Source organism: Mytilus galloprovincialis, chromosome 3 (genome assembly GCF_965363235.1).
Source record: "Mytilus galloprovincialis chromosome 3, xbMytGall1.hap1.1, whole genome shotgun sequence".
Taxonomy (NCBI): domain Eukaryota; kingdom Metazoa; phylum Mollusca; class Bivalvia; order Mytilida; family Mytilidae; genus Mytilus; species Mytilus galloprovincialis.
In genome coordinates this window covers 3,096,142-3,111,272 of record NC_134840.1, presented here as the reverse complement: position 1 = coordinate 3,111,272, position 15,131 = coordinate 3,096,142, and the positions used below count along the sequence as shown (strand labels likewise).

General features: G+C 32.3%; 1 protein-coding gene across 1 annotated transcript; it reads left to right on the top strand.

Annotated features, from left to right (window-relative positions):
* The first annotated feature begins 4,194 nt into the window (after nucleotides 1–4,194).
* On the top strand, nucleotides 4,195–10,095 carry LOC143069848 (putative inactive glycosyltransferase 25 family member 3). The gene is made up of 5 exons (XM_076244652.1): nucleotides 4,195–4,244; nucleotides 7,160–7,266; nucleotides 8,621–8,695; nucleotides 9,339–9,396; nucleotides 9,964–10,095. The coding sequence occupies exons 3-5, from the start codon at nucleotides 8,625–8,627 to the stop codon at nucleotides 10,093–10,095; spliced, it is 261 nt and encodes an 86-aa protein (XP_076100767.1). The 5' UTR covers nucleotides 4,195–4,244; nucleotides 7,160–7,266; nucleotides 8,621–8,624.
* The last annotated feature ends 5,036 nt before the right edge of the window (nucleotides 10,096–15,131 follow it).

Genomic DNA, 15,131 nt, shown 5'->3' with positions numbered 1-15,131 from the left:
TTCCAGAATGTGCATTTGCTGTGCTTTGTTGTACGAAAGAAAGGAATATGTTGAACGTTTATTTTAAAAATTGTGTTATAAACTAAGTGTCCAGTGTTTTTGTTACGCTTTCGTTTTCTGGGGGGAAATGCCGACGTCGTAAATGATTTTAGTAATTTGAAGACATTACGTTTGTGGACTCAGCTTTATGCACACCGTCTTTTAAAAGTCTTAGATACATTATAATGTATTATTTTTTTTAATATTTTTTATTGATCTTTTTGGTGTTCAAACTATAGTGCATACATACATTTTTACAAGACATAAGTGTATGACATGACATGCATGGCATTGTTATACAATTGATATTATGCAAATAAGACATAGTAAAAATTTACAAGTTAGTGATGTGAATACTCAATATATGATACGTCGTAAGAATTATCGTGTGTTTTTCTATGTTGTGATGTTATGCTATTGTTTCAGAAAAAGGGAGAAGGTTTGGATCCATTAAAACGTTTAATCCCGCTGCAAATGTTTGCACCTGTCCTAAGTCAGGAATCTGATGTACAGTAGTTGTCGTTTGTTTATGTAATTTATACGTGTTTCTCGTTTCTCTTTTTTTTTTATAGATTAGACCGTTGGTTTTCCCGTTTGAATGGTTTTACACTAGTCTAGTAATTTTGGGGCCCTTTATAGCTTGTTGTTCGGTGTGAGCCAAGGCTCCGTGTTGAAGGCCGTACATTGACCTATAATGGTTTACTTTTTTTTTAAATTGTTATTTGGATGGAGAGTTGTCTCATTGGCACTCACACCACATCTTCCTATATCTATTTGGAATACATTATAATATAATCATATTAAAAATAAATTTAATTAAATAACTTCCATAACCTCCCCCCTCCCCCATCTGTTGACAAATGACTCGTGTTTGTCTTTAGAAAGATGTAAATATTCTAATATCTCCAGACGTCTTTTCAGAAATTAAGAAAAGCTTGCATAGATATTAACAGTCTGTCTATTTGTGTGCTCTTTACATAATTAATATAATACTTTGCTTGTAGAATACAATAATGTAAAATTACGTTTTCAGAATTCAATACACCAAAAAAAAAAACACTGTCTTTATTCAAAAATATCTTTACTTCAATACTAAATACCACCAATTAGAAAATTCTCTCCAAAATTGCTTTTAATTTTATACATTCAAAACATTTATGCTCTATAGTTTCTATTTCTTTACAACTGGCACATTCATTAGTTGAGGAAAGTTTAAATTTTTAAGAAGATAATTATGTGAGACTATTCTGTGTAACAATGTATATTGGAAAGCTTGTAGTTTGCTTTCTATAGTACTTTTAAAAGCTAGTGAATAAATATTTTTCCATTTTTCGTCACTAATTTCTATATTAAAACTTTCTTCCTACCTTTGTTGTGAAATAGGAGAAACACTTCCCCGATCGATAAAAAGTGAATATACATCTTTAGCAAATAATTTACTGATAGGCATTTTTTTTTATTCTCATGCTCAAAAACGAATCCAAATGAGTTGCTGTTAGGTGCCATGTGTTGTTGTAATAACAAATCTTTCCAGTCACGTGGTATAGCTAGCTTAATAGATAGAATGTCTACAAAAGTAACACTCAGGTTATATTTTTTGTTACGAGACAGAAATTGGCCTTTATCATCTACAATATCATTGATGAACCTTATGCCTTTCATGTACCAAGATCTGTAAAAAATACTCGTTTTATCAATTTTGATAATCGGATTGAACCAAATAAATTCTTATCCAACATAAAATGCATTTAATGGGATGAAAATACCCTTGAAACGTTTCCAAGCAGATAACATTTCTATATAAAAAAAGAGGTGCTTTTAAATTTCAAATTCACATCTGCTCATAAACAAATCCTCTAAGTCAAAAAGGGAAAAAAATGCTTTGGAAACATGTTTTCATTTGGACAAATGTTGGAGTCATGTTCTGACAGAAATCTTTTCCCCCACATAATACGAAAGGATAACAGCTGTGCTTCAAAATTTGAGGCTTACAGACCCCCCTCGCTAGGCGACTTTTGAATAACTTGAAAAACTTTTAATATCACGTTGTATTTTAATTGCATAAGATTTTGGTACATGTGTAGATGAAATGAAATAAATAAGCTTGCAAGTGATTTAAGAATTACAATTTTATCGATCAAGGAAAGGTTTCTGATCCTCCACAGATTAATTATTGAATCCATTTTTTCTTTGCATGTATCTAAATTAGAACAAACCATTTCTTCAAAGGCATTAAATTTTAAACTTTGCTTCGCCTCAGTTGACAATGTCTTCTAGGTGATAACAATCTGCCATATCACAATATAATCGATGAGTTATATATATATACTAGAACACACCCGCGAAATCGCGGTCATTCAGAGCGTAGTTTAAAGTATGTAAAGTGTTTTTGGAAGAATTTTGTAAAATATTGAATGACTGGAGAATTTCAGCAAAAGTATCATAAGTCATAGGTCATTATTTCCAAAATTCCCAATTTTTGGTTTTCTATCAATTTCAATATGAACATACATTTAGTATGTTATGAACATTTAAGTAAGGAGCCTGTAATTCAGTGGTTGTCGTTTGTTTATGTGTTACATATTCGTTTTTCGTTCATTTTTTTTTGCATAAATAAGGCCGCTAGTTTTCTGGTTTGACTGATTGTTTTACATTGTCAGTTCGGGGCCTTTTAAAGCTGAGTATGGGGTATGGGCTTTGCTCGTTGTTGAAGGTCGTACGGTGACCTATAGTTGTTAATTTCTGTGTCATATTGGTCTCTTGTGGAGAGTTGTCTCAACATGGCAATCATACCACATCTTCTTTTTTTTTTTGTAATCAATGAAAAGATTTAATGACTGGAGAATTTTAGAAAAGGTATCAAAAGTTCACATGAATATTTTTAGTGCTTATCTAGAGTTGTCTCAACATGGCAATCATACCACATCTTCTTTTTCCTTTGTAATCAATGAATTTTGTAAAAGATTTAATGCCTGGAGAATTTTAGAAAAGGTATCAAAAGTTCACATGAATATTTTTAGCGCTTATCTGTATATTATGAACATTCATTACAGTAACTATATAAATATAGTGTATTTACTTTCAATTCTAAGTTTACTAATCGATTCATGGTGGTCATTGGTATAGTATACACAAGTGAGTATACAGACTCTCTCTATTTAATAAAGTCTGTGACCGCCGTAGATAGTAAATTCTAAGTTTACTAATCGATCCATGGTGGTCATTGATATGGTATACAGACTCTCTCTATTTAATAAACTCTGTGACCGCCGTAGATAGTAAACTTGAAAATGATAGCAGATAGAATTCTGAAAATACACTTTATTCTTTGTATATGTTTGTTCAAAGTATACAGAAAAACGCAAACCGGAAGTCTAATCTGACTTAAAATTTCGTCCAATGACGGGACATTATCCGGATGCCTTTTTTCTCGTTTTTCTCCCAAAATAACTCAATCTGAAAAATCATATGAATGGATGACAAATGCGACTATGCACTGTACCTATAGGACACAGAGGCGTGTTGATTAATTTATTGTGGAAAGAAGAGAAGCGACACCCAAAATGAGGTCTTCTCGTTTAATAGTATAGATGGATGACAAATGCGACTATGCACTGTACCTATAGGACACAGAGGCGTGTTGATTAATTTATTGTGGAAAGAAGAGAAGCGACACCCAAAATGAGGTCTTCTCGTTTAATAGTATAGATATATATGCCTTTTGATTTACTATTCTGTGATCTGCCATATCACAATATAATCGATGAGTTATATATAATCCTTTTGATTTACTATTCTGTGACTAGATTTTAAGCTCTAGTTTTGTATTCCCATTTTGTCAATATTCAAGTCTAATCTTTTTAAAATGTCACAGTTGATAAAAAAAATTATTGGTGCTAAATCAATAGTCATCTCTCTCATGTATATAAATATCAATTGTTTGAGTTACTTTTATTTAAATATCGCATGCATACTGTATATTTATTGTTTTGGTAGTCAATGTTATAGATGTTCCACATAATATCGGGATTTGTCATCACTATTTCTAGAAAAATAATAAATTTAAAACAAATTTTATACCATATTGTTTTTTTGTTTTTTTTTTTTTATTAATTACAGCTTATTAAATATACCTATTTAATATTGCAGATCATCAATCAGAATCTATAGAGGTTTTTCTTCCCGATAAAATAGGATTCGATGAGGTTCGTAACGATGTCCCTAACTTAACGATATACCAGTACTACATAGATTATGCTCAATCAAATCCAAAACGTCACTACAGACACCGGAATAACAAACGAATTGATATACCTTTTTTTAATGACGTTTCTCGTGTTTAACTACAACGTCTATATCAAGATAAACATGTATTGCGATTGATATCTGATTGATTTTAAGGTAGATAGGGTATCTTCCTCCATCTTGGATTTTGAAATACTAGAAAACAAGGTCTAGATCTTTGATGAAATGTGCAAATTTTTATAGTAATAGGTAATTCATGTGTAAGAATTTTCATTATAATATAGAAAATGTCATGTTTGATCATATTTATGATTGTATTTTACAAAAATAAGAATTCTTTTGTTTGATTCATTTTTTTCCAACTTTGTCAAATAAGGGGAGGCAACTCAAATGCAAGGGCAGATAATCCAGATAGTGTTACTTTTACAATAGAATGTGTTAGGAATTTACCCATTTTTACATGTAGCAAGAAAACGAGTCCGGTGACCCCATTTTTTCTTTTTCTTATCTGAAAGCATAATATTGAAGCTATCTTCTCATATTTTATCTCAAAATTCTATGGTGTGGTTTGCGTTTTATGGCGGAAAAATGGGTTTTCCATGCATAATCTATACAAAATCTTGACAATTTTGAACACCCTGTAGGGTGAAAATAAGTCCGGTGACCCATTCTTTTTATTAATGTTTTTAAACAAGCAGGATATGAACTACATTTTGGCAAATTATTAAAAGATTCTATGGATTATAATTTAGACACCCCATCTACCTTAAAGTAAAAATATTCGGTGAAATTTGGCAGAATATTAAGAGAAGTCTCGATTATTCAACGATAAAAAATGCCATCAAGATAACTTTAGTGTTGCTGAGGTTGGCAAGAAAATGTGATTCAAAATAATACAGAAATAAGTCATCTATTAAAGGGATACAATTTGTGCCCATAGGAATACATACAACCAACCGATAGACTTTATTATACTGTTATACTACTGTCCCAGGTAAAAGGGAGGGTTGGGATCCCGATAACATGTTTAACCCCTCCACATTCTGTATGTATGTGTCTGGCCGGAGTCAGGAGCCTGTAATTTGTTGCTGTGTTACATATTTGTTTTTTTGTTCCTTTTTTGTACAATAATTTGGCCGTTAGTTCTCTCGTTGGAATTTTTTTACTTTTGCGATTTCGGGGCCTTTTATAGCTGACTAAGCGTTGTAGGCTTGTGTTGAAGATCGTACGGTGACCTGTAGCTGTTAATTTATTTGTCATTTTGGTCTCTTATGTAGAGTTGTCTGATTGACAATCATATCACATCTTCTTTTGAATATTTATTGCCGAAACGTATTAAAATGCTGTTGAGGGGAGATTTAACAAGTTTAATCATCTCATCACAGTACATTCTACAACATGGAGCCTTGTCTCACACAGAACGGTCTACAACATGGAGCCTTGTCTCACACAGAACGGTCTACAACACGGAGCCTTGTCTCACACAGAAAAGAAAGTTTGGATCAACTGGAGAAAGTTTAAAGGGTCCCAAAATAATTAGTGTAAAATCATTCAAAGGGGAAAACCATTTAAATAAAAAACGAGACACACGTATGAACCACATCAACAAACGACAACTACTGAACATCAGATTCCTAACTTCGGACAGACCATGTGCAAACAAATGCCGCGGGTTTAAAATGTTTTAACAGTCGTCAACTTTCACCCTACAGAATTAGTGTAACGTTACAACCATAAAAATACACACTATAAAATATGAAGCATGTCTACCTTTCTCATTACTGTAATATGAGGGCTTTATATGAGTTTCATTTAATAATTATATACATACATTGTATTAGGAGTCAGATTCATCAAACGTCCACTGTTGTTTGATGAGATTTTGTGAAAGTGTAGTAAAAAGAGTGAAAAAGTAAAAACTGTCAACCGAATCAAAAGTATTATCGAAAGCACCTTATTTATCTAAGACATCTAAAGAAGATTTTACATACCAAAAAAAGTTTATTCCAGTATTTGCATATGGTTTATTAAAAAATCTATGATCATAGTTGTAAAGGAATTCTTTGTAAGCGTTGAAAGATTCGTAGTTGAAAACTTACATGATGTCAAGATGAAACGATATCTTAGTTTGGACATTCAAATGTTCAACGGAGGTCTTGAGATAAGCTGTGGTAGTAACATGATTATTGACTATTTGATTATTTTAGAGGAGTACGACCTTGAATATAGTTGAATGTTTAATTCATTCTTAAGGAAATCCGTGTAGTATTTACGGCATACCAACTCCTCATGGAAACTTGTTGCAAACACTTTTAAGTAACAAAAACATTTCATGTTATCTTGGCTTTAAATGTTAGAAAATGGCATGAGAAATTCAAACTAACAAGATCTGTACCATATCTAAAATATATCTCTTCTTAAATGCCCAAATTTGATGAAATATATAACAGTACCTGTATCATCTGTCAAAAGATAAAAGCCATGGTTTAGATCTGCAATAAAAACAATTGTTGTTAGACAACATTATACATTTATGGGTAGCTACATATATTGTATGAACCCACACACTTATGACTCTTACGGTTTTGACGTACTACATGTAGATGATGAGCTTGATATCTAGAGTCAACCAACTTTTGTTGAAGATACCAACGTTAACTTGAATCAATTATTTGATAGACAAATATTGACCAGTTTAATGTACAGCTGTATCATTCGCATCAACTCCATGGTAACCAAAGCAGTGTTAAACATACAATAAAACAGAATAACTCGTCCTCAACAGGTATGACATATTGGCCTATGCAAAAAACAATCAATAGATAGAATAAAATTATTTCCAATTCAGATTTAGATATTAAAATTTTTGTTTTAGATCTATGTGGTGAACCTTAAGAGGAGGCCCGAACGAAGAGAACGTTTGGTTACTATTTTCAATAAATTAAAATTAAATGTTACATTCTGGGAAGCTGTTGATGGACAGTGAGTATGTCAGATATATATAAGTTGGTAAACATGACTAAAAAGGCATTAAAAGCCACACATTTCAGATAAAATACCTAACATTTACGCTATTGGTACTCCTGAACTTGCTTTAGGATGTACTATGTTTGATCTTCGTTATAAGACCTATTGACTGACTATAGAAATGGCATTTTCTTGTTATATTGGCTATTATCAATCATGTTTTATCAATTTTAGTAAGAGTTCAATTAGTGAAATAGAAAGGATAGTTTAAGTTTGATTTGGCTCTATGAATAGAAAAGGGTTGGGTTCAAGTTGGGTTTGGCTCTAGAAACAGAAAAAGTGCTGGGTTTAAGTTTGGTTTGGCTCTAAAAATAGAAACGGCTTAGTTTTTTTTTAATTTTTGGTTTGCTTAAGCAATAGAAAGGATTGTTAAGCTTGGTTCTGGTGCTAGGAATAAAACAAGAATGTGTCCCATGTACACGGATGCCCCATCCGCACTATCATTTTCTATGTTCAGTGGACCGTGAAAATGGGAGAAAATCTCTAATTTGGCATTAACATTAGAAAGATCATATCATAGGGAACATATGTACTAAGTTTCAAGTTGATTGGACTTCAACTTCATTAAAATCTATCTCGACCAAAAACTTTAACCTGAAGACGGACGAACGGTGAACGAACGGACGGACGCACACACAGACCAGAAAAATAATGTCCATAAATGGGGCATAAAAAACAGTTGGGTTAAAGTTCGGTTTTGCTTTAGAAATAAAAAAAGGTAAGGTTTAAATTTGGTTTGGCTCTAGAAGTAGAGATTTATGTTTAAGTTTGGTTTGGTTCTAATAGCAACATAAAAAGGTAAGGTTTAAGTTTGATTTGACTCTAGAAGTAGAAATTTATGTATACGTTTGGTTTAGTTCTAGGAACAGAAAAAGTAAGGTTTAAGATTTGTTTGACTCTAGAAATAGAAAAGATTGATGTTTAAGTTTGGTTTAGCTCTAGGAACAGAAAAAGTAAGGTTTAAGTTTGGTTTGACTCTAGAAGTAGAAATTTATGTATACGTTTGGTTTAGTTCTAGGAACAGAAAAGGGTGAGGTTGAAGACTTGTTTGACTTAAGAAATAGAAAAGATTTATGTATAAGTTTGGTTTAGTTCTAGGAACAGAAAAGGGTGAGGTTGAAGACTTGTTTGACTTAAGAAATAGAAAAGATTTATGTATAAGTTTGGTTTAGTTCTAGGAACAGAAAAGGGTACGGTTTAAGATTTGTTTGACTATAGAAATAGAAAAGATTTATTTTAAGTTCGTTTTTTTTAAATATCTTTACATGATATTTTTATCCAAACTATGTTTTATGCTGTTTTCCTATAGGAACATGACAAAAGACTATCTAGATCATGCCGGGGTGACATTGCTTCCTGGATATCTGGATCCTTATTTACAAAGGTAGTGTGTGTTCTCATGCTAATACTATAACAATAAGAAGATTTGGTATGATTGCCAATGAGACAAATATCCACCAAAGTTCAAAAGAAGTGAGTGCAAGCAATAACAGGCAAGCGTACGGACTTCAACAATGAATAAAATCCATACCATATAGTCGGCTATAAAAGGCCCCGACATGATACGGCCGATATTAAAGAAAAAGAATTTAGGAAAATCAAAGATGATAGTCATGAATCAAAGATAACTACTAACTAGATTCCTGACTTGGGACAAGGCGTATAAAGAATGTGACAGGGTTAATCATGTGTGTGCGCACTCAACCCCCCCTAACATGGGACAGTAATGTAACAGCACAACATAAGAACAAACTTTATATGTATCAAGTCATTATTCGAATGTTTCAGGACTGGACCCCTAGTATTTGGTGTTTCTGCACACATGTCAGGTCATTGTTCGAATGTGTTGGGAATGAACTCCTGTCATTTAGGTAAAGGAAGATGTGGTATGAGTGCCAATGAGACAACTCTTCATCCAAGTAACAATTTATAAAAGTAAACCATTATGGGTTAAGGTACGGCCTTCATATTAAATGATTTATCAAATAGATTTTTTAGGTTTTTTTTTATTTCCTATTTATCTTCAGACCGATGACATTTGGTGAAGTTGGGTGTTTCCTGAGCCATTATAAGATTTGGAAAGATGTAAGTTTTCTTATTTCAATTTGTTTACTCTTTTAATTTTATGCGAAAGCGAAAAGAAACGTATGTAGAATGTCGGTAATATAAGTGGCATGTATGATGCATTTTCGATGTAAATCTTTAGTTTATAATTAATCATAATAATTACAGTATAAATTTACAAACTACATGGGGTAAATTAAGTTTCTCCATCGTCATGGAATGTTTCCAGTTGACGATGGCGGTTGTCAGTCTGCTTTGTTTGATACGTTTTACATTCTTTAATATGTTTAAATTCAAGTTTTATCTATCGTCATCTGTAATACCTAATCACAGGTATATCCGGCGAAACACTTTTAGTGCACACGAGAATTGATAAAAAAATTAACGTGAAACTGAAAAATGCAGTATGGGTTTTACTCATTGTTGAAATCCGTAAGGTAGCATATAGATGCTTACTTCTGCGTCATTTGGTCTCTGGTTGAGAGTAGTCTCATTCGCAATCATACCACATCTTTTTTTAATAGTTATATATTTATTGTAAAATAAATGTATAAACAAACGCAATCGTGTTTTATTTTCATGTGTTAGATTGAAAAGAACGGATATAAAAGGGCACTAATACTGGAAGATGATGCAAAATTTACACCAATGTTCAGACGAAAATGGGGGAGAATATTTGCTGATGTACAAGAGTTTGTTTCAAACTGGGATTTATTGTAAGTTTTATATTGACAACTCATTTGAATGTTTGAATAACATTTATGGTCTTTTATATCAGAACAGGTTTATCGCTTTAATATTATTTCTAAAACATAGAAATCTCAATCCTCACATGTCCAACGCCTGTCTTTTCCTTGTTCTTATTTGATTTACGGATTTATGGACATTTTGTTTGATTGGTCAACTAGTTGAATGACGTCATGGAAACCAAAACTATCACGAACGTACAAAATACATAAAATTGTATCACTATACACCACCAGACATATGCCATCTACAATTTTAATTTTTTAAAGGTCATACATGTGTGTGTGTTCCCATAGGAAGTCATACTTTTAGCATATGACATAGTTTATTGAGCAGTATGATAGATACTATATACGTAGATCCTCTTGGGAACGTATTCACAGACTAGAGAAATGCTAGGTATGCATGCTTGTCTTTCAAATGTGGGTCTTAGATATTGTACCATCAAATCTGATATCGAAATGGCAACTACCTTGCTATAAAGTTTATTCACTTCTCACTATGAACATACTAAAATGTATATGTTTTGCTCACATGACTCAATTTCGTCATTTGAGATTTCGTCACTTTGCCTCTGTTCATCCATTTGTCTATTGCTAGGAACTTTACGTGGATTGCATAATCTATAAAACATATCCTCTAAAAATATTATCTCTAAAAAATATAATCTCTAAAAACATAATGACAAGTGATTTACACTTGACAAAAATAACAATAAGTTGGTCACCAGAGGCAAGATTTGGAATTCGTTTGAAACGGCAATAGCAAAAAGTTTGGAAACTGTAGGATAAGACAAAGACAAAATATTGTATTTCCTCAGACACTAACGTGTACAATTAGGAGATTGTTGATTGAAAAGAAACAATCTGCTGCAGCTTTTTTTTTCGCTTATTGGCAGCAAAATGATGTTGTGAATAATTGGCAAAGATAGTTATTAAAATCCAATAAACAATGTGTTTTTTTTACAGATATCTCGGGCGTAAAATACTCAAATCTGAAGACGAACGTCCAGTAAATGATAGTTATTATCTTGTGTGGCCTAACTACTCATACTGGACAGTAGCTTATGCAATTACTAATAAAGGTGTCAAGAAATTACTTCACCAGAAACCACTGACAAAGATGATTACTTTAGACGAATTTTTACCCACTATGTTTGATAAGAATCCAGAAGGAGAGTAAGTAAGCCTAGGGTTAAAATAAATTTGGTTAAAAAAAGAAATTTTATGTGATGCAAACAAATAATCGAAATTCCCTGAAATATTTATATACTACCGATCATTCGAGTATGCATGGAGTGGATACAGAAGGGAGTCGAAGATTGGGAACTTCCTTTTTTACTCGATTTTACCCCCTCGATTTTATATTTTAAATATGTGAACGTTTCATGGTGTTCCGTGGTTTGAGCCTCCATTTGCAAAATGACTGGACCCACGCCTGGTATAATATACATAAATATAGAATTGGTTCATGGATTGTAAAAATGAAGTTAAAACTTGTTGTTCTGGTAAATTTGTTGATAGAATATGTCACATAGTACATTTATGAATTAAGGTAAAATAGTTCTAACACATTGTTAAAAGAAAGGGTTCACTACAATATGAGTGTAAAATTCAAGATAACACATTATAATTCAGTAAGTTAGAAACAAATGGATGACGATACTACTGTATTGTTTACTAAATGTTACAGAACAATGTTTGAAAATTTAAACAGTCTGCGTTCCTACCTTTATATTTAGCGAAAATCTTTTAGTAACATAAAACTAGCCAAAATGATATGCCTCAAATATATTTTTTTTTTATTCGAAACGTATCAAAAGCACTTTGATTACTGACTATTTGATATACGATCTGCCTTATTTACGTTCAATTGGAAATTACTAATACTACACTATGAAAATAAATAAATGTTTATAGATTGCAAATAAATTTGTTTCAGCCAAAGACATTTAGTGATGATGATGTAAACAACTACAATATAGGTCACCGTACGTCCTTCAACAATGATTAAAACCAATACCGCATCGGAAACTACAAAAAAGTCACAGCATGACAAAATATGTAGCAATTCACAAGAGAAAACTTATGAGCTAAAACAATAAAAAAAAAAACACACCAAAAAATAGCTAAAAGAAAACCTTGACAGACAGCAAAAAAGGACAACCATGTACTTAGGACATGTACATAAAGTATGTGGCGAGATGAAACAACTTTTTCAGAGTTCAATCCTCCCTTAATGTTAGACATAAGCGTAACAGCACAACAAGGATGTAAAAATCAGTTGAACATCATGCTTGAAGGACTGAATAAGGAGTAAAAAAAAGCTTTACAAAATAACCCAAAACGCAATTATCTAAGACTATTAGCAGTTAATAATATCTAGAAACATTCATTCTTAAAGCACATTTACTAAAAATCAAAACAAAAGAACTTTCTTAATACACGCCTATACTATTGGATGATTTAGTTAAATATCTTCAGTGCTAAGTGACAACAGTAAATCTATTGTATGATTGCAGCCAGTCCTGGAACAAACATTTCTTTCCAAGAAATCTGATTGCCTTATCAACAAATCCATTGTTAGTAGAACCAGCTTGGTATGGTGGTCACCCTGGTCACTACACTGATACTAATGATGCTTACATCGTCCAGCAAGATGAACAAGATGGCCACCCTGGTCAATACACTGACACTGATGATGCTTACATCGTCAAAGAAGATGAACAAGATGGCGACGATCAACAAATAATTAAAGATGAGTTGTAATGAAAGAGAGGAAAAATGACATATGATATATTAAGCGAGAACATTTTGTTTTGTTTATATACTACTAAAATCAGAGAAATGATTTTTTTTGTATGTCGATACTCAAACTTCAATGTTTTAATGTGACGTCCATTTTCACTGAACTAGTACATATTTTTGTTTAGGCATCAGCTAAAACTTAAAAGATCGACGAAGATTATACTATATCAAACATATGCAAATAAGAAGGCACTACATCGTACTTCAATGATACAAGATTTACAAAATTGCGATTCTTCGATATAAATATTTCTCGTAGGTGTCTTGCCATGGCTTTGTTTGGACTTGTTTGTTTACTTTTTGCAGGGCCTTGAATGTTTGTCCCTAATATTTTATTAACTATGAATTTGCATTCAGATATCGCAGATCAGATTTATTCGTTCATAGTGTGTTAATTTACGTTTTTTCATTGAGTTAAGCCTGCCAATTGATATTTTATCGAGTGTTTTTCTATGTTGTGATGTTATGCTATTGTTTCAGAAAAAGGAAAGAAGGTTTGGTACCATTAAAACGTTTAATCCCGCTGCAAATGTTTGCACCTGTCCCAAGTCAGGAATCGGATGTACAGTAGTTGTCGTTTGTTTATGTAATTTATACGTGTTTTTCGTTTCTTGTTTTTTTTTTTATAGATTAGACCGTTGGTTTTCCCGTTTGAATGGTTTTACACTAGTAATTTTGGGCCCTTTATAACTTGTTGTTCGGTGTGAGCCAAGGCTCCGTGTTGAAGGCCGCACATTGACCTATAATGGTTTACTTTTATAAATTGGTATTTGGATGGAGAGTTGTCTCATTGGCACTCACACCACATCTTCCTATATCTATATCTTCGAAGCGGTGACAATTATTCCACTCACATGACTCAAGCATAACCGGAAAATCCTCTCACGGTTTTCATTGCAGAACCAATTGTTCTGCACGTTAAGATTACCAGCCGAGAAAAATTAAAAGTAAACCATTATTGGTCAAAATATAGTTTATTTGTATACAAAAGGATATTCAGTTTCTATAACTATATACTTGAGAAAAAAAATGGCTATTGGTGTAATATTTCTGTTTTTTTTTAATTTTGAAAATAGCATTTTTATGTATGGATTGAAAATAAAAATATTTCTCTTTTAATATTTACAAAAAAATAAAATAAAAAATATTATGTTGTATTGCTATGTACATGTATATGTATCATTGTATGATCGGATGTGTTTTATGTTAAAGACATGAGAGCTGTGTCCCTTTGTATAATGATGCATACTTGTCATGTGATGTTATCTGTCTCTTGGAAATAAATTAAACGTGCTATGGAAATAGATGTGTTTTGTTGCTCTTAAGCAGCCAAGTATAACGTTAGCAGCATGGGGAGGCACAAAAAAATAAAATAAAAAATATTATCATATATAATGTTGTATTGTTATGTACATGTATATGTATCATTGTATGGAAATGTTGTTAATCGTGCCCGGAAATTTAGAAATGATCCATGTAAACTTGTCGCTCCTTTAAATAAACTTATTCTAAAAGGTTACCTATTCAACACTGTAATAAGATCATTGAATATTGTTTTTATTGGTATAAATATTGATTTTGTTATCAGTAAATTAAAAGCTAACTTAATATTACTAGTATGTTATATGCATATATACATATTCATTGATCTACAATCTGTCGATACCTGTAACTTGGCATTGCACAAGGTCATGTTTTTCTCTGGCGGTTTATAACGTCTTTACATTAAATCCATTGGATGTTGGATGTGTACGGATTGATAGTTTAGTCTTAGATGCATGATTTTTTTATTAGTTGTTAGTGGCTTTGAACTAGCTGTCAGATAACTGCGAGTACTCTCAGATCTGTTCATTGTGTCTTTTTGTGTCGGGATGTAGAAGTACCGGGCCACGTCCACTTGTATTTTTTTGTCCATCTGATGAGTTAAACCTTTTTCAACTGATTTTTATAGTTCGTTTTTATGTTGTACTGTTATACCACTGTCCCAGGTTAGGGGGAGGGTTGGGATCCCGCTAACATGTTTAACCCCGCCACATTATTCATGTATGTGCCTGTCCCAAGTCAGGAGCCTGTAATTGAGTGGTTGTCGTTTGTTTCTGTGTTACATATTTGCTTTTCGTTCATATTTTTACATAAATAAGGCCGTTAGTTTTCTCGTTTGCATTGTTTTACATTGTCTTATCGGGGTCTTTTATAGCTGAC

Coding starts and splice junctions, on each gene's coding strand:
- LOC143069848 (XM_076244652.1), top strand. CDS start 8,625: ATGACAAAAGACTATCTAGATCATGCCGGGGTGACATTGCTTCCTGGA. Junction 8,696..9,338: donor CTGGATCCTTATTTACAAAG/GTAGTGTGTGTT, acceptor ATTTATCTTCAG/ACCGATGACATTTGGTGAAG. Junction 9,397..9,963: donor ATTATAAGATTTGGAAAGAT/GTAAGTTTTCTT, acceptor TTCATGTGTTAG/ATTGAAAAGAACGGATATAA.